This window comes from Stegodyphus dumicola, chromosome 5 (assembly GCF_044657685.1).
Source record: "Stegodyphus dumicola isolate Sdum_Otavi_A_Nest chromosome 5, ASM4465768v1".
In the NCBI taxonomy this organism is placed as follows: domain Eukaryota; kingdom Metazoa; phylum Arthropoda; class Arachnida; order Araneae; family Eresidae; genus Stegodyphus; species Stegodyphus dumicola.
This window is the reverse complement of record NC_140772.1, coordinates 153,353,962-153,373,807: the sequence shown is the minus strand read 5'-3', so window position 1 is coordinate 153,373,807 and position 19,846 is coordinate 153,353,962. Positions and strand designations below refer to the sequence as shown.

Here is a 19,846-nt window from a genome sequence, read left to right as displayed (position 1 = left end):
AAGTGTAATTTGGCTAGTAGATTGTTGAAAAGTGTTCAGTAGATAAAAAGAAAAGAAACATGTCTTTACTTCATGAAGACAAAATGGCGGCGGGAAAAAAAAAATAGAGGGTTGCTGTAGGAGAGTTCGTCGCCAAATTTTCGCCAAAAAATCGCCAAGTTACCATAATGTAAAGATCGACCGAAAAATTCTGGATTAAAATTCACATGTAAGTAACATCTTAATACAATATTCTTGCATCAGAGTAAAGTGATAGAACAAGTGAAGGAAATAGGATTGCAGAATTTGGTGATATAAATCTTTTTAGCTAAGGCTAACAGAATAACTTCCAAACAAGATATAGAAGAAAGTGAATCTAATTCTACAGTACCAGTTTATTAATCATAAAATTAGTGCAAAAGACTATTATCTTTATTAATGACAGATGTTATATTTTTTGTAAGAATAACTAACTGGGAATAAAAGATCAAGACAAAATTGCATACATTTTGTAAATTATAATCAGGAACGAGAGTTGTAATATAGAAGAAAGTGAAGCTGATTCTACACTGCCAGTTTATGAATCATAAAATCAGAGCAAGAAACTGTTATTTTTATTAATGATAAGTGTCATATTTTATGTAAGATTAACTGACTGAGAATAAAAAATCAAGATGTTTTGCATGTGTTTTATAAATTATAATTAAGAAAGAGAGAAACATAAAATTTCATATATGTATAAAAGTAGACTTCAGTAGAATCTTTAAGGTAATGCAATATCCTGTGTTTTTACAAAATAGGCAAACAGTTTTGCTGAATAGACAATGTCATAAGATGTAGTGACTTTTGTTTGCTCATAAGTTGTAGGCTTTAATATGACCATAATGAAGCTTTAATTAAAAATAAATAAACAGTTTTGTTATAACAATTGATACTACCTGTTACAACTCAAACATCTTAACACTAATTATTGGAATATCAGTTTTCTATTATATTCCCATATATTAAAAAAAATATGGTATGCAAGGAATTTGTATTTTATATGTAGATGGGATATAATGATCTTAGTCTGTGGCATGCCATTCTCTTTACCAAAGGGAAGCACATATGAAGAAAAATACTTATGAATCATTGCAGCCACCTTGGTAGAAATCGCCATACTTTCAGAATATCCCAAACTCTGGTAACTAGGTGCATAGTAATTATTCAGCCAACCATATGCATGACAAATATTCAGTTTCCAATGTCATCATTTTTGTATGCATTCTTTTTGTTGCTGTTGTTCTAATGGCTTTTATAGAAAAATTGACTTAAACTTTTTAAAATTTATGCTTAGGGAATTTTGCTATATTTCCTTAATAAGTAAAGGATTTTTTGATCTGATGGATGCTATAAAAATAAGTCATTAATTAAAATATTTTATCTCAAAGAGAGAACAAGACCAGCAAAACAGATTACTTTTTATCTTGCATATCGTTAATTAGACTAGAAGAGAAACACGCTAATGTGACAATCAAAATCGTAAAAAACAACCTTGTATTTAGCGTTAGTATATAGAAACACTTAATCGATTTCGAGGGCAGCTAAAGGTCCCTCCTCATCAGGAGAAAGAAATATCTAGAAAGAAGAAAATAAACGGGGGAGGAATCTCAGAAACACGTGGTCCTTATCAGCACTGCACGTGGTTATAACCGGATTTTTGATCAGAGTTACACTGGCCGCCTACTTTTACTGAGCCAGGCTATCTGATCAAACATAAAGGACAAGAAAAATTAGCGAAGTTAAAAATAGGGAGTGAGGGGAAAATACACCTTCATGCTCAAAATCTGAACTTCAAATATTCGAATCTGAATTCGTTTCTGAGACTCCTTCCCCCTTTATTTTCTTTCTTCTTTCTAGATATTTCTGTCTCCTGATGAGGAGGGACCTTTAGCTGCCCTCGAAATCGATTGAGTGTTTCTATTATATACTTACGCTAAATACAAGGTTGTTTTTTACGATTTTGATATCGTTAATTATTTAAAATTTTATAATATTCCATTTCTGAATAATGGGTATAATATTTTATGCTTGTGTAAATGAGAACATGGGAAGTAGATCTACTTTTTATCATTATTTTTATGTCTTGAAATATTATCCCCAAAACATAAAAGCGATTAAGACATCTAACAAGCTTGTTGTACATAAAACAGCATTAGAGGTTGTTCTGCATGTTATGTGCTGATTTCTTGTGTGAAGACTAATGTTTCAATCTATTTCCTTCTCTATAGTTTAAACTTGGAATTTTTACCTCAGTATATTTTACTTTGCATTATTTCATGGATCATAAGAATGCTTTTGTGAAATTGAACTAAATTATACCATTAAAAGTTAAATTCGTTTCAATTATAAGAATGACAAGAAAATTTTAAAATATCCTTTACATATCTAAGGCATATCTACAGCATATCTAAGGCAGTTGGTGAACATGAGACAGGTAACTAATCTTTCCTTGCATGAACTGGGAAAACCTAAACTTTTCCCATTCTGTTGAAAACCTGCCTACACTCAAATGATATGTGGTTTCAAGACAGGTAAAATGATGTTCCTTTTAATGCTTTTTAATGTAAAGTAAAAATATGCTTCAAAGTGTTAATACATAAAATCTTAAGGATCTAGACTAGTCCACTGATGCCAAGCCACTGTGGTTTTGGTGTACTTTTATTAAGATGAAATTGAAAGCATTATTTAATACTGAATACATTAAAATTTCAGACAACTAAATCCCATAGGGGCCTATGCATTAAAAAAGTCTAGAGAATTCTTTTCATGAAGGCCAAATATGTAATTATTGCATTGTAGGTTTCAGAGTTTTATTTTTTCATTTATCATATTTTAACAAAAATTATATAGTTAAAAAACAAATATTCTTGCTTCCATTGACAATATTAAACAATGGAACTTTTTTTTTGTATGAAACATGTTTATGTTTCAATTAAAATAAAATTATTGTTTTATATTAAGACTTTAAAATCAGGTGCATAGTATTGTTTGTCATTTTTCTTTTTATAGTTAAATGAAGAAATTATTTTTTATTTAAGTAAAGCATGGTGAGTCCTATATTAACTTGAAATTAAACCAAAATATATTTTTATTCAGTTAAAATAACGATTTTTATGCTAATACATTAACTTACGTAAAATAATAAAAATATTTTATGTTATTTAAATCAATCGGAAATTTTTGAGCCGATAAATAAAATGATCAGCAAACTTGGTTTTATGTGGCTTAGAGAGAATAAACAATCTTGATTACTGGAAATCTTGAGTCTCTATTATTGGATATTTACAGTACGACCTATTTTAGTCACATACTGCAAAATTTCATAGCGTTTTATTCTTTCTGATATGGTTTTCCTTTCCTCTGCCAAAAATTTCATTTTACAAAGTTGCTGTTGTCATGCATATATTCATTTTTGAAAATATCTTTTCATTTTTAGACCTTTCAAAAGTCACTTTTTCGTCAAACACTTACTGTTGCTCAGAATTCTGCGGCAGGAATTTCTCCCAAAGCTTCACGTTATGTTGGAACTTGGTTGATATGCTGTAGTGGTATGGTTGTTGGATCAGTCATCTTGGGAGGTATCACAAGGTGAAATATGTTTTTATAGCTATATTCATTGTATCATCTTTTTTTGTTATATGCATGTGTGTGTGCGTGTAATGAACTGGAAAATGTCCTCACTGACAGCGTAGATCAAGGGTTCCCAACCCATGGCACATAACTCATACCCGCTGTTGTGCGATTCAAATAAGAACATTTTAGTTTTTAATGAAATTCTATGTGAAAGTTTCCTCATTTTGAATGAAATAGAAATCACGTCCAACACAGATACCAGCAGAAAGCGAAATGCGACTGATCTCTTTCTTTTTATGTGGATGTATTATTAATTCTATCCAACTATAAATTCACCTTGAAAAAGTAAATGGTGCCCGCTGTCCAACAGATATTCTAGAATATGCTCTTAGGGACAAAAAGGTTGGGGACGCCTGGTGTAGATGTTGAAGCACACTGCTGACACATCATGTATTTACATAGAAGCGACATGTAGTTACGGCAAATTTAAATATTCCTTTTTGTTGATCAAACATTCCAGTAAGCTGACATAAATAACTGAGCTGCAGCAATCGGGCGTGTTTCTGAATTTATTATATTTTGTTTTAACCCACTGAGCAGCACAGAATTTTGTATCTATCATGAAGACCTGTAGTTCAGCAGCATTTATTAGCCACTTTTTTTATTCTCTATTTTTATGGAAACTTATATTTATTAAGATGACATCTATATTATTAAAGAAAGTAAGAAAGCAAAATATCTTAAATTACAAACTAATATGTGCCATGTGACCAAAAATCTCATGATCAGGTAAAGCCGCTTTTGCCACTCAGAAGTTAAGAGACCAAGCATTAGCAGGAGAAGCAGAAGTGAAAAGCAATGTATTTCAGAATGAAAGTTCATTTGAGATGGAGGTTTTAGTTTGCAGTTTTAACTTTCAGTTCTGAAGTATTTGCATCATCATCGTTATGAAAAGAATGGGGAGGGGAAATATCCATATTAAATTGGAGGGTTAACAGCAGGGTTGGATTAAAACATTTTAGAGGTCCTAAGCACTTGAAAAGTTTTTGTACCCCCTCATAAATTTATGTCTTCCCCCCAATTTCTTCTCTCTTGGTCTTGGTTTACCTGCACCATATATTCCATGGTAAAATTGACAGTGGGAAATTTTTGTGGTGCCTTCTTTCCTGCCTTCTAAAAGACCTTTTTGTGGTGCCCCTTTTCCTTGATGCCTTAAATACTCGTATATGCTTAATGTGTTTAATGGTTAACTGCTATTGCTAATGTAAATCAGAATTTTCATGTAAATGTTTTTTCCTGTTACATTTACACACATGTATATAGGGTGTGATTCAAAAGTTTCAAGACTTACCTCAGAACTAGAAATTTACTGGACATTTAAGTGCAGCAACTAAATTCTTCAAAATATGATCCTTCAGCATCAACACAGTGCTGCCAGCATGTCTTTCACTGTTCGTAGCCCTTCTGGAAGGCCTCAGGTGTCATGCTGTCAAGGGCTCTCGTCGAAGCCTGCTGGATTCCATTGATGGAGTCGAATCGCTTCTCTTTTAGGCCTGTCTTGATTCAGGGGAAGAGGAAAAAGTCACTTGGAGCCAAGTTGGGGCTGTAGGGTGGCCACGGCAGTGTTGTCATGTTGAACTTGACCAAAACTTTGGCGGCGGCATACGACATGTGAGCGGGCACGTTATCATGGTGAAGAAGCCAATTGTCCTCGATCGCCGGGTAGACGTGGTGAACTCGATCCCTCAAGCGGCGGAGCACTCCGGCGTAAAAGTCACCTTTGACAGTTTGTTCATGAGGAACAAACTCCTTGTGAATCACTCCTTTACCATAAAAAACAGCCAGCATGCACTTCACACGTGACTTCCTCATGCAAGCTTTTTTGGGCTTTGGTGAGGAAGCAGTGTGCCATTCTGAGCTTTGACTTAGGATCATACTCGTAGATCCAGGTCTCATCACCAGTAACCGCTTTCTCTGGAAGGTTCGGATTAACATTCAACTGTTGGAGCATTTCCTGGCAAACAGTCATGCGCCATTTTTTCTGATCCACTGAGAAAACTTTTGGCACCAGTTTGGCACACACTTTTCGCATCATCAATTTCTCTGTCACAATCCTCCACACCGTACTCTGACTGAGTGTCAGTTCATCGGCAATTAATCTAGTACTAAGACGATGGTCATTGTTTAAAAGCTCCCGCACTCTCTTTACATTTTGATCTGTTCGCCTTGATGATGGTCTCCCAGAGTGGTCATCGTCTTCAATAGTCCTGCGGCCATCTTTGAAAAATTTGTGCCACATGAAAACCCTTGCATAGGACATGGCTTCTTTCTTAAAGGCCTCTTGAATCATACCGAGAGTCTCCATGGCGGCTTTATTCAGTCGCACGCAAAACTTACTCACATAACGTTGTTCCAAGTGCTGCTCTATTTTTGTCTCTCCCACTTTTCAACCAAGGTCAATGACAAGCACTAACACTGCAAACGATGTGCCCTCTCCAGGGTTCTGGAGGCAACTGCCGCAGCGTCAGTTCGTTCCCTGAGACCCCCCACTACTTTTCTTACCGGCGGAACCAGTCTGTATGCGCTCCCCTACTCAGAAATGAACCAGTCTTGAAACTTCTGATTCACACCCTGTATATATATATGTTGTGCTTATATATTTGTAAATATTTAAATTCTTTTTACTGCATTTTTGTATTATTTATTTATATATATGTTTTGTGGCCAAATTTTTTTTATTTATGTGTGTTTTTTTCTAATATGGAATTGATTTTGTTGATCTGAGAATGGCAGGGTTCAGAATATAAAAATAGCTTAAGTGAAATTTGAGGTATGTTCTTCATGCGACAAATCTTTCTTAAATTTTATGGAAGCTCATGTCCTGAACTGTGAGTTTATTCAGCAAATGATTTTGACAATTGCCAATATTTCTTATCCCTAAAGAGAAATTGTTCATATTTGCAAAATGCTTAAGCTATGTGAATTGCTGATTGTAATTAGTTTTATATTAAATTTTTAATTTTTACTTGTTATTCGAAGTGATAATTCAGAGAGATATAAAATAACCGATAGCCAGCAACAATATATGCGCACTTTTTTTTAGGCTCACAAAGTCTGGACTATCAATGGTAGATTGGCACCTTTTTAAAGAATTTCCACCTTTATCTAAAGAACAGTGGATATTAGAATTTGAGAAGTATAAAAAATTTCCAGAATTTAAACAGTAAGTATTTTTCATCATTTTATTCACTTTATTTAATGCAAAATAATAATTTATTGCTGAAATGCACAGTTTGAAAACTGAGCAAGCAGCTTTGTAGCATATGCAGAGTGGGCAATAAAATTCTGCACTTTCTTAAAGTCATATACTAATAAAAATATTGTTAACTTATTTTATTGAACTTTGATTTAGCAGAATAAACATATCTGGGAATTTACTTTTTAAAAATGTTATTCAGATATCTATTTAAAGTCTTTGGCTCTTTTGCAACCAAGCATGTAGGTTCTGAAAACACACTGACATGCGACATACAAAATTATGGCCATCTAATCACTAATATTTTGTTTCAACTAGGTTGCTATTGTTTTATTTCTTATGCATGACTTCTAAAATACCCCTATTAAAAGAAGTGGGCTGAAGAAATACCTGGGCGCCTTAGAAACCATGCACACCATGCATTTTTTGGATGTCACCTCTATAAGAAATCAGTTTATTTGGGAAAATTTCTTTAACCTTGAGTATGGATGTGTTTGACACGTACTGTGTGGCAATGTCCTGCTGCATTTAGGTCCTTTTGTAATCTTTTCAAATTCTTGTAATTCTGGTGCCAGAATTTCCCACAATTTCCTCATTTAGTCAGCCTAGTGAGAGTAACATTTCTAGAACTTTACTGCTAAAGCCATACCATGCATTTTTGGAACCATATTGGCATATTTATTGTATTTCTTTTCCCAGGCCTTTGGCTCAGTACTAGATATCCCCCCAGACATTTTAATTTGGTAATTTTTTACAATAAAAATGACAGCAATTAATAAACATTGCCTTCCCCCCAAAAAAGCATGAGACTAAATAGAGGGCATAAAATTAAAAGTATTTAGATAGCCCAAAACATTTTCTTCTTTGATATGGATGCAGTGCCCTCATGAAATCAATTAAATAAGAGTCTAAATGTTGGGGGAAGGGACATGCCTCTTTGGCATTTATTGCAGCATTTTGCACTATACCATTATAATTCAAAAGATTTAGTATGGCATCTAGTGTTCAGATCAGTGAAATTATAAGAATGATATACTGAGAAGTATTCCAAATCTGCAAATAAAAGAGCCAGTTGCAAGTATTATAAAATAAAAATAGAGAGAAAATAAAAAAGAGGGGGGGGGGAATCTATGATCCATTCAAAAACATATTTGCTAGTTGGAGGAATAATGCTATAAAAATAATTATTGGTGCGAAAGAAGCCAATCACTGGCACTGAGGATTTACACCAAAACAAAAAAAAACTCCAGGTGGTATGGCTCCTTAGCTACCCATTATTTTGCTGATTATCCGCAAAGCCTAAATTAAATTAAGCCTAGGTTAAGTTATGGCTTTTTAGATCAGGATTTCTTAAACTGTGGGTCACGACCCCCAAGGGTTCGCGGGACCTGCAGGAGGTGATCATATTCTTTAACTTATAATAATTTTACAATATTAAATATTTTTACACAATGTATCTGAAAATAGACAAAGACAATACAGACAAAGAAAAAATAAAAAACGTTTCGACGCGTTCTTTTTATAATAAAAGAATTCATTTTCCTTGCATTGTATGTGATGCTGTCATTTCGTTTAACTTGTTTAAAATTTTCACATTGTTCTATGTCTTAAAATTAGAAATTAATGACCTAAAACTGCAATAGTCTATTACAGTACAGGTGAAAACATTGACAGTTTCACTTACGCTTGTGTCGGATTTGCACGGGGATTCCACAAAATTTTTGATAATATTATGGATTCCTGGGGGTCGCAAAAAAATCTCTGATAAAAATGGGTCGCGATTGAAAAAAGTTTAAGAAACCCTGCTTTATATAATATGGCCACCTACACCACTGGTTTATGCAAATGAAGCAGTTTTTGCTACTTAAGTCAAGGGATACTGGTAATTATGCTTATTAGCATATTCATCAGCATGATAGTGAATCTCGTGCAAATAAATGCCTTTAAAACTAGAGTAGTGTTGTAAACCTTGTTCTAATGAATAACTAACATTTAGTTAAATAATAACTAACATGTAGTTAAACTGTTATAGTTCAGTTTCATTTCTTACACCAAATGAATGTGGGTGTAGTGTGAGATCTTGTCTCGATGTTTATGGTAAAATAGTATGCAGTATTGGTAAAGCTACCAGACATATGCACTGTCTCATATTTGAGTCATGTCTTTTCACATTTTTTTGTTTCACCAAAAACATGGCCATGTAGTATTTTCTTTTAATTAAACTAACACTGGGGCAGTGCCTTAAGTAGTGTAACCAGTACAGGTGCTATAAAGTTATCAGAGTCGTAGCTAGGGTTTTCAGTGCCCAGGGACAACTGAAGATTTCGCGCCCCCCTAACTGCTTGCCAAGGATGGAAAACATTTAATTCTAAAATGTCGTAACATCAGTTTGGAGCCCCTTGGATTCTGCGCCCAGGGACAGATGACCCCTTTTGCCCCCCTCTAGCTACGCCCTGAAAGTTATGTAAGAATTATATTTGTGAAGTGTTTCATATAAGAAGCATGAAGTTCACATATGAAACATTCCTTAGTGACTAAATTCTGTGAACTGACTTATCCCTAGGCACTATTAGCACACCCTCCTCCCAAATGGTGTTTGAGAAAAACAGGGTTGCTTTTTGCAAAAAATTTATGATCCACCGTATATAATAGTTGTTTTTATGAGGGTGACTTTGTGAAGTCAAGATTTCAAAATGAATGTTCAGTTGTTAGACCATTTGCATTCTGTTTAATAGTAATTACTAGTAATTAATTAGTAGTAACTACCAAAGGAAAATGATAAGAAAGCATATTAACAAAAGAAATGCATGTAATTTTATATGGCTAAATGTGAAGGAAGCATAATATATTTAGTGTGTCTGTCATTGAGTAATGAGCCTTAAAGCTAATTTTTAATTTAAAAAAATCATATTTTACCTTCTGAAGACAAATCAGAAGTAATAATATAATATTTTTTCAAACCGTGACATTATTTTGTGTTACGGGTACTGAAATGGGTTATTAGATTTTGTACTTTCTGGTAATCCATTTTATAGATTGTTTGTTGCATGTTTATTGTTTTATTTATTTTCTTTTAATTGTTTTTTAACATTTTGACTTGATGCAAATGTGTGTTTTATTATTTTTCTATGTAGACAAAATGCCGATATGACCTTGGAAGAGTTTAAATGGATATGGTATATGGAATATGGACATCGGATGTGGGGTCGAGCAGTTGGAGCTACTTTTCTTCTTCCTGCCATTTATTTTTGGAAAAAGAAATGGTTTACTAAAGCTATAAAAAGCAGAGTCCTAATATTTGGCACTCTAATATTATGTCAGGTAAAATGAAGTATGAATATTTTTCTATATATTTATTTAGGTTTAAATGCATTGAATATGTCCGAAATATTTTTGCTTATGATCCCTAACATTTCTAACTTTAACAAATGCTAAGGAACAGAGGTACATTTTGGAATAATAAATAATAGACATATTGTGAGTTTTTTATAATGTAAAATTGTAAAGATTTCACAACATGGGAAAAGAAGGTGAGAAAAAGAAAGGTGGAAGGGAAAAGATACTCTTTGAAGCATTTTCGAAATCACAGAAAATGTTCATTTCTACTGAAATCATGACACATTGCATTCCTTAGTAAGGTGCGTGTGATCTCGGATACTAATACGTGTTTTATATCTGTTAAGTATGCTTTCCCTCAACTGTTTAGAAGAGTTTGAGGAGTGTTGTCCGATTCATTTTGAGCTTCTGGACAGTGGGAAGGATGATTTATTTGTGCAACAACTCTACTGAGGCATTTTCTGCAGGATTTAGTTCAGTGAATATGCAGGCTGTTTCTATGCATTCAACACCTTCCCTTTCATGGGTCCCAGGCAGGGCTCGATTTACGTATAAGCTACATAAGCATAGCTTAGGCCCCCCTCAAAATTAAAATATAAATACAGTCAAAAGTCTTTAATCCGGACTCGTCGAGACTTCGGCGATTCCGGATTATCGATTTTTCCGGATTATAGATCATCAGTTTACATTTGGCAAGATGGCATGCAGAATTTATAAAATTAAAAATATGAAACCGTAATTTATAAAATAATGAGCAATTATGATTTAAAGGGTATCAAAATTTACAAAAAAAAAAAAGCTTAATATTTATTTGTTTACTTTATTAAACATTTCTTTCAACGCGTGCATGCTTACCTTACGCATAGCTGAAATTAGAAAATTGCAACCAGAAAACTATTTGATTTGTATTCGTGATATTTATAATGACGAGGAATTTGATTTAAATCATATCAAAGACTCGAGATTAAATACTACATTTAATAAGGAATTATAAGCCGAATAAAATAAAAACATCTGCTCTGAAGATAACGATAGTGGTGACAGATCAACTTCCAGTTCATTGCGCATCGCGACGTCCCCCCCCCCCCACGTAGAGCAGCGTGAAATTGATAAACAGATTTCGGAACGGTTAGATAAACAAAGGATATACCTTTATCCATTTTTTGTAGCAATTCGTTTTTTGTTTGATGGACATCGAATCATACTTTCGTTTTCTAGATCCTTTGGGAGCTCCAGCATCGGAAATTCTATTTGACGTAATCGAAAGTTCAAGCTTACTTTTATAAAATTGCTCTTACAGTCTGCAAAAAATAATAAGCCGGATCCAATTCGAAGATTAAGGAACAACGCAATCATCAACATTAACTGAAATAGATAATTAGATAATTTTAGCTTATGCCGTCCGACGCAAAAACGTATTCTGCACTTGCGCAGACGCATGTGCGCAGTCGTAAAGGTCTTGTGCAGACGTGTAAAACGCCTATGAGCATGCGTCAACACGGCGCATGCGCAGAAAGATTTTAGCTTTGAGGTCCGGATTATAGATCATTCCGGATTATGGGTGTCCGAATTAATGACTTTTGACTGTAGTATTAAAATATATTATAATAGACTTATAAAGGGCCCCATATCTCAAATAACTTAGGGCCTTATCGAGTCTAAATCAGGCTCTGGTCCTAGGCATTTCAGCTGCTGACCCACTGAAATACTGAAAATTTAGACATGACTAGGAGAATCTTGATGCAGTACTGCTGGAATGTAATGGTATCTGCATTTGAGCAAAATCCTCTCGTTCCATGCGTTATCAGTAACAGCAAATCTACGAATCTGATCATTATGGCATAGTGACATTCAGCCATAATGATCAGATTTGTGGATATGCTGATGTTGATGTCAGATTCTCTTCTCTTTCGTTATTAGCTAGTGTGCAAGAGAAGTGCATGAAGCTGATTGTTATGGCAGAAGAGTGAGTATGAGTTATGGCGGAAGAATCACATGCACACTGCAGCCATGTTGCTTAGAAATAAATGTGTTTATCTTTTCTTTCCACAAGCAGTAAACTCCATATTAATACTTCAAACCTTTTAGTTCATTAATATGTACTACCATATAGAGAATTTGGACTTTTTCGCTTTATCTCATCAACTGTGAAAGTTGGCTTTTTTTCAAACCATGAGTGTTGGTGAAAATCCCATCAAAGTTGCACTAGTCATTCGTATGGAATTCTGAAGGAAATAATGTCTCATTATTTAATAAACAGTCAGGTCTTCGTTTTTGTACTTTGTAGAAAGGCTTTTATTGATTTCTACTCTTTTGTTAGGCCTCATTTTATAGGACATTCTGTTTAGAACTTTTATGAGTACAAACTTTCCATAGGTAATTGTTCCAATCCATTACTGTTTTGTTATCCATATTCAGCTGACTGTTTCGTGCCTTTTAAACACTTGTTTTGATAGTAGGATGCCATAAATTAAAAAATAATCCCTTGCTTACACTTCTGAAATAGGCAGGTTCCAAATTTTAATACACCCTCTTAACTGGCTTAAATGGGAGCTGGTTAAGCAAAATTCTGGTTAAAGCAGAAAGTGAAAAAAAAAAAAAAAGATTTGATTGAAGGAAATGCACTTTTTTTGAAAGTGAGCATTTATTAAATGTAGCAATTTATTAAAAAATTGTACATACTATTATTAGGAATGCTTAAAAAATTCAGTCTTTTTTTTTTGTGCTGAAGGCTAAAAATCCGTCTACTCATTGCATCATTTCACCGTTTTTTTAAAAGCTTCACATTGAAGGAAGAAGCTGATGCCTGTTCCAGATAGCATAAAGCCATTTTCAACTGCGGTACGTGCATTCTTTTCTGTTCAAGATCAGCACGTGTCGGCTCTATTATCGAATTGCATTCTAATTAATACCTTCTCCACTCATATTCTGGGACCCTTTTATTTTTGAATTAAGAGGAGTGTGCGATTCCGTTAATGCACAAAATGTTTCTTTTTTTTTAAAGTTTATATATTTTTTATTTTATATCTAAAATACATAATTGCAGAATTTTAAATATTTTTATAATTTTTTTTTCTTATTTTTTGACTTAAATTAATTATGACCAGTTAAAGCGGGGATCCAGTTGAATGGAAGCTGGTTAAGGAGTCTACTGCAATTTATTTTTTTCAAAATGAAAAAAAGAAATACAAGAATAATATCCTTGTTCATTAAAAAAAAGTAGGTTATTGAGAATCATTTGGTACACCGGACAAAAGCACAGATACTGTGTATGTGTTGTTATACCAAACTGATGCTAAATCATGCTACTTGGCTACAGTTTCACAGTTGAGATAACGTATGTATCACTTTTTCTTTACACTAACCTCTTATATACTGCCTGATTTTCATTAAATTTTTCATAAAAGTCTCTTGTTTTTACTTCTAAAAATTGAGTTTAGTAATGAAATATGCATTTAATTTTAATTTTAGGACAGAAATAACTAAGCTGATAGAGAAGGATATTAAATTTTGTGAAAAAACTAGCATGCAAAGCTTTCGCATGTAACTATTATCTTTTTCATGTATATGATTTCTAATATTTTTATTGGTTTACAAATTTTAACAGAAGTAATCTACTATTTTTATTGGTTTACAAATTTTAACAAAAATAATCCACTATTTTCATTGGTTTACAAGTTTTAAGATATATAATATGTATATTATATTCATTATGTATAAAATACTTGTTATTCATATGAAGCTTTATATATTGTTATGAATTTTGTACATACATAAATAATTTCGGTGAATTTTTTTTTTTTTTTTTTTTTTTTTTTTTTTTTTTATGTATAATGTAACGTAAAAATATAAAGAAGTGAAGCTTGTGGGAAAAGTAAGAATTCAGAGGCAAGTTTATTTGACATTGAGCAAATGGCTATCTTGCTAAGTTGGCAAGATCTCGCTAAAATGGCGATGGTTTTGAGAGTAATTTTTGTTACCAAATGTCGTCGGACAACACACACAGTCATCAGACTTGGCGAAACTTTGGTCCAGTCCTTGTATTATCGTAATGTGTATTTTAATTGAACAACTGTAAACTGATTCCATGTGTAGCTGTTATTGTATCCAGCCTTCATATGCCTTCTAATAATTTCAAAATTTCTCGGCTGCCGAGTGAAAACTATATAAGATTAGAGAAAGCATTTGCTTTCAGATTTTAGCTCAGAGCTGAATTCAAAGTATTGTAATATCCATTCTAGCTTTGCTTTTTAGATGTGCTTTGCATTGCATTGTGTTTAATGTTCTTAGTAGTTCGAAGTGTAACTATTGATTGTGCTCTGTGGTACAGTGCAGAGCTGTATGAGTATTTTTGTGGAATGTTCCAAAACTGCAATGTGTTTCTTATGGTAAGATAAATTTTATCAAGCTATCATCAGTTCTGTGTGCATTCAATTATTATGAACCCGTACACATGCAACAATATTGTGTTGATGTATCTCTGTGTGTCATGTGGATGTAACTTAATTTATCTTAATGTGAATGTTTGCTTACTGACATCTAGTTAAATTTCATGCCAAAGTTTACATTTGTCACTAAGTAGTGCCCTGTTAACCAGTAAGTACCCATGAATGTCTAGAGATGGTTATACATTCATGCTCACTTTGCACCACCCATTACTTTTGCTGTAGAAACAAGTGTAGTGCCTCTCATTTTGTAAATACTTTTTTTTTTTTTTTTTGCTCCTGAAAAAGAGGGAACTATGTCTGATCACCCTCGGAATCAGTAGAGCTTTATTCAAAATTTGTGCCAAACTGAGATTGCTTTGATACCTTCTGATTATACATGTCTTCTTCGGTTTCAGCATTTTGTAAAATGGCCTAATTTTTGTTTTGTTTGCTTGTTGGACGCATTTTTGTGTACACACACAATGATAACCAACTAATGCATGCTCGTATTGCGCATGGGTTTCAAGTGGATGGGGTTTGTATGCTTTAATATTTCTTCCACTTTGCTGACCAATATACACTTGCTTTAGAAATATAAATATTAGCTATGTAGACTTTTTCTTTTCTCATAAAATTTCTTATTCTTAAGTATATTGTAAAATTATGTAACTAGATGATTGAGTATGAATATTTAAGAAAGACTTGCATAGATAAATGAAAGGAATTCATGAATTGGAACTAAATATTGTTATGATCCTACGTTCTTTTAGCTTATTGGCCTAGAATTTGTTCTCAAGAATTTTAATTGTTATTAGTTAATCAAGAGGAGAGTTCTAAAGTAAACAAAAGCTCATGGGATTTGTCAGCATCAAAAACCAGACAGAAACTCAGCATTTTTTAAAATTTGAAATTTAAAAAATATTTTAATATATATTACTGAAATTTAAGATATGTTTTAAAATATAGCATGTTTTAAAATATAGCAACTGCAGTTTTGCAAATGGAAATATTTAACATCCATAATACTGTAAATTCTAATGTGTTTGATCGCTTAAAGAAATTTTTGGCATTTGTATTATGTGCCAGATTAAATTTCTTTTGTTGCTGTTGCTAATGCTCATTTGTCTGACTTATAGTCAGCCCAAGCGCATGAAATTTCTCATGGCAAGGAGCACAAGTTTATGCCTGTTGTTGGCAACAGCCTTGAGCACCTTACAGGTGATAATGTGCTTTAACTCATTTCCATCCCTGATTTTGATGTAGAGCATCCCAGGGGAATAGGTCCGAGGGTCTCCCATTTTCCCTACCATCAATCTCTCGAGAGGACTTTCGACTTACCACATATTTAGAGTGTCCCAATGCCACTTAGACACTATACATTTACAAACATTTGGCACAGCAGTCAGCGAAGCTAACCATTATATCGGTTAGGCGGCCAATTTGTTTTTCTGAAATCAATTATAGGCTAGAGTATTTGAATATTATTTTACAAAATTGTAAACTTAGTAAAAAAAATAAGTCTTTTAATCTATTGGGCTCTGACTTCTCGGTAAATGGATTGACTTACTGCTATCCAGTTACTACAATAATATATCCAGTTGAGTTAAAAATTTGGCCTCGACTTCTTGACTTACTGCTACTTACTGCTGGACAGCTTCTTGACTCACTGCTATTCAGTTGCCACAATAGGGTAACCAGATGAGTTAAAAATTTGGTACATATAGTTGTTGGTAGGTCATGGGATTATTCATATTTTTTTTAATCTACTTTTATTGCAAAACAGTTTTGCTATTCATTCCTACTATTATATTTCATAGCAAAAATTTTAAGTCATTGTACTTCTGTTTCAGGGTTTGCTTGGATGGTATATGGTTAAAAGCGGTTTGGAAGAAAAACCAGAACCAGATGGTGTAGCACGAGTGAGCCAGTATCGGTTAGCTGCTCATCTTGGAATGGCATTTATTCTGTACAGTTTAATGTTGTGGTCTGGTCTTAATCATTTGTTACCTCCACAGTCTATGGAAACAACACAGAAATTATTGAAATTTCGAAGATTTGCGCATGGAGCAAAAGGACTTATTTTTCTTACTGCTTTTAGTGGTAAGAATGTTTTAAGCACACATCTTCAATAAATTTTAAAACATTGTTGAATACATTTATTAAGTTTTAAAATTTTATTGCTTCTTTGAAAAAAATCTGATGTGGATGCCATATGACTTCCTTGTATTGGCCTATTAAATTATACTTTTTTTTTTTTTTTTTTTGCTGCACTTCATTTAAACTTATTTCCTCTAACTTGAATAACCAATCCCTCAAAGCAAGTTGAAATGACATCAAAAACTGCAAATTTTTAAATTAAATATCCCAGTTAATTTGTCATCTGTAAGTCAAACTTCATATAATTTTATTTTTCATAATGACTATAAAACATTTTCAAATATAAGTATAGGAACAGGGAGACTGCATTAAAGTAAAATTTCGTTATTTGTTGAAAATTGATTTTTGTTAAATTTGACATTGCAAAAACATGAATAACACTTCTGTAATTGGAAGTATATGACTATGAACAGTGTTTGCAAAAATATAGCCTGGGTAAGTAAGTGGGTATATATAATTTCAAAAGAATTTTAACTACTTTTGTCAAAGGAGATAATATACTAATAATCTGTTAGAAAATAAATTATGTATATATATAAAGTACAAAAAGAAACATAATAATAGTATAAAATTTTTTAAAAAAATTTAAACCCATCCTGCACTGTAGCTGCAGGACTGAAGTAAAATAAACTTAAAGCATCAAAAGTTAAAATTAAATTGAAATCAAAACAAGGCAATTCCTCAGCAATATACAGACACATACAGTGTACGTACAGATGTCACGAGGAAAAAATCATCCAAATAAATACGGGAATGGTCAAAGTGGGTATTTTCGTTGAAATATATACCTAAAATCTTTTGCGGTTCCAATATTTCCTTTATTTTGTACAAGGAAGTAAAAAGTGCTTCACACTTTGCCCATACAGGGTGTCTCAAAAGGTTGTTGCCAAACTTAACGTGCTAGTCTGTCATACCATGACAATCAGATATACATAGGAATTTGTGTCTGAAAATGGGAACAGTGGCCACTAGAGGAGAATGTTCGCAGGCTTATGAGAAAGTGAGAAGTGTGATCATTTCAGTTGAGGACGTTGCAGGAGAAGGATGAATCGTTTTACTAACTCAGTTTTTTATGGACATTTTGGGGAAAGAGTGTTGTTATATCTGATTATTGATTTTCTAGCAGCTACACAACAAAACATATGGTTTCATTTTGATGGAGGGGCTGCACATTTTAGCAGCATTGTACAGAAATACCTCGATATTACATATCCTGGTCGCTGGATTGGCATAGGCAGACCAGTTGCATGCTGGTTGCGACCCCCAGTCTGATTCCCTCTGATTTCTAACTGTGGAGATACATGAAATCCATGGTGTACGAGATGATGGGAACATCAAACATGGATCTTGTCACCAGGATTGTGGAAGTACCGGCATGTGTCCATGACACACCTATCTATTTTTGAACAGGTCTGTGAATCCATATATTGATGTTGTGAAGCATGTATTGTGGCGAATGGAAAGAGTTTTAAACATCTTCTGTGATTTAACCATGTTCTTTAATAAAAGTCATATTAACACCTCTTTTGACATCCTTTCTTTCTTCCCTCTACGCTTGCAAACACTGCCCTCTAGCGGTCGCTGTTCCCATTTTCAGACACAAGTTCATGTGTAAATCTTGTTTTTGTGGTATGACAGACTAGCATGTGAAGTTTGGTAATGATCTTTTGAAGCATGCTGTATATTATGTGGCAGGTTTATTAAATTAGCCGTATGAAATTCAAATACGTAACTGAAGTATGGATTGAAGGATAGTGGTATAAGGTGTACAAAATACGTTTAAAATATATAGCCAAGTAGCCCAACTTCAGAAGCATGTTCAGTGGGCTTAAATTAATATTCTTTCATCAATAATAGTGTTTGAAAATATCTGATGCATACCTTGTTTATTGGTGTGAGATGTGCTTTCTTTATCCAAATATTTATATCAATAATTTAAATCAAGATTTTTTATTTTAATGTATTTTAAATAAAAAAGAAATGTTGAATTATTTATTTATTTAAAAATTTATCTCTAGGCATTTACTTATCTGGCACATTTCAAAATTGCAGAATATGATAGTTTTTTTTAACATATTACGATTTTTATTTAGAAAGCCAGGCGGTCATACGAAGTGACCGCTGTTCTAGATATTATAAATTATAATTAAAATGATTTGTGCAAATGTGTCTGCTAATTTAAACTGAATTACCGAGGGCAGGTGGCAAGGACGCCCCTTTGCTTACTGCCCCATGGGGTTTCCCCCTTCTACTTGCTTAATTGCTTAAACTAGAGTACAATGAAGGAAACCACTGGCAGTACATTTCTTAAGAGACACCGCTAGCTTAATAAATTAAGGTGATTTAAATAATGAAGAATTAATTCATATGTCAAAGATCTCTTAGTACACAACATTTCTTGTGTAGAGCTTTCCATCATTTTTAACCCCTTCACACCGACTGTCACATATACGTGCCAGCAACGAACGCACTTATCTACCGGCCGACACGTAGGCGTGCCAGAGCATTGTTGAGTTTTCTACCGAATGTCACGTATTTGTGCCAATACCTTGGAACGTTTTTCAAACTATAATTTCTGCCACAAGATGGCACTGTATGCCCATATGGTTTCAGATACATGTACATTAGACCTTCTACTCGACATGAGAGAAGCATGACTCACATACACGGGTTTTTGATTATATAAACAAACGGGGAACTAAATGTTTCCGAAAGGCGTGATTTATGACGTCTCTTTAAATCGCACTTTATTCGGACGTGGTAGTTGTTTATTGTAAGTAGAAGTTTTATATGCACTAAACCGTTGAGTATTTTGGTTTACAGTTCAGTTTTTAGAAAATAATTAGATCTTGTTAGACGTGAATTCTTTCTGTTTTTACCGTTTCAATGTCGAAGCGTCGAAAATGTTTAACAGAGCATGAAATAGCAGAAATGATGCAAAATATTTCAGATATTGATTCTGAAATTCTGATATTGATTCTGAAAGATTAACTGAAAGACATTTTCCAAAACTTTGTTCAGAAGAGACTGATAAGAAAATGAGACGACGATGCTTCGTTTATTCACATTCCCGGAA

The 19,846-nt window shown here is 33.4% G+C and overlaps 1 protein-coding gene across 1 annotated transcript in view; it reads left to right on the top strand.

The window, feature by feature from the left end:
* Positions 1 to 19,846, top strand: part of LOC118183253 (heme A synthase COX15) — a 38,868-nt gene that overhangs the window by 2,730 nt on the left and 16,292 nt on the right. Inside the window, exons 3-6 of the mRNA XM_035352725.2 lie at positions 3,458 to 3,609; positions 6,698 to 6,817; positions 9,985 to 10,171; positions 16,464 to 16,713. Coding sequence (XP_035208616.1) covers positions 3,458 to 3,609; positions 6,698 to 6,817; positions 9,985 to 10,171; positions 16,464 to 16,713 — 709 coding nt within the window. The remainder of the gene's footprint in view (positions 1 to 3,457; positions 3,610 to 6,697; positions 6,818 to 9,984; positions 10,172 to 16,463; positions 16,714 to 19,846) is intronic.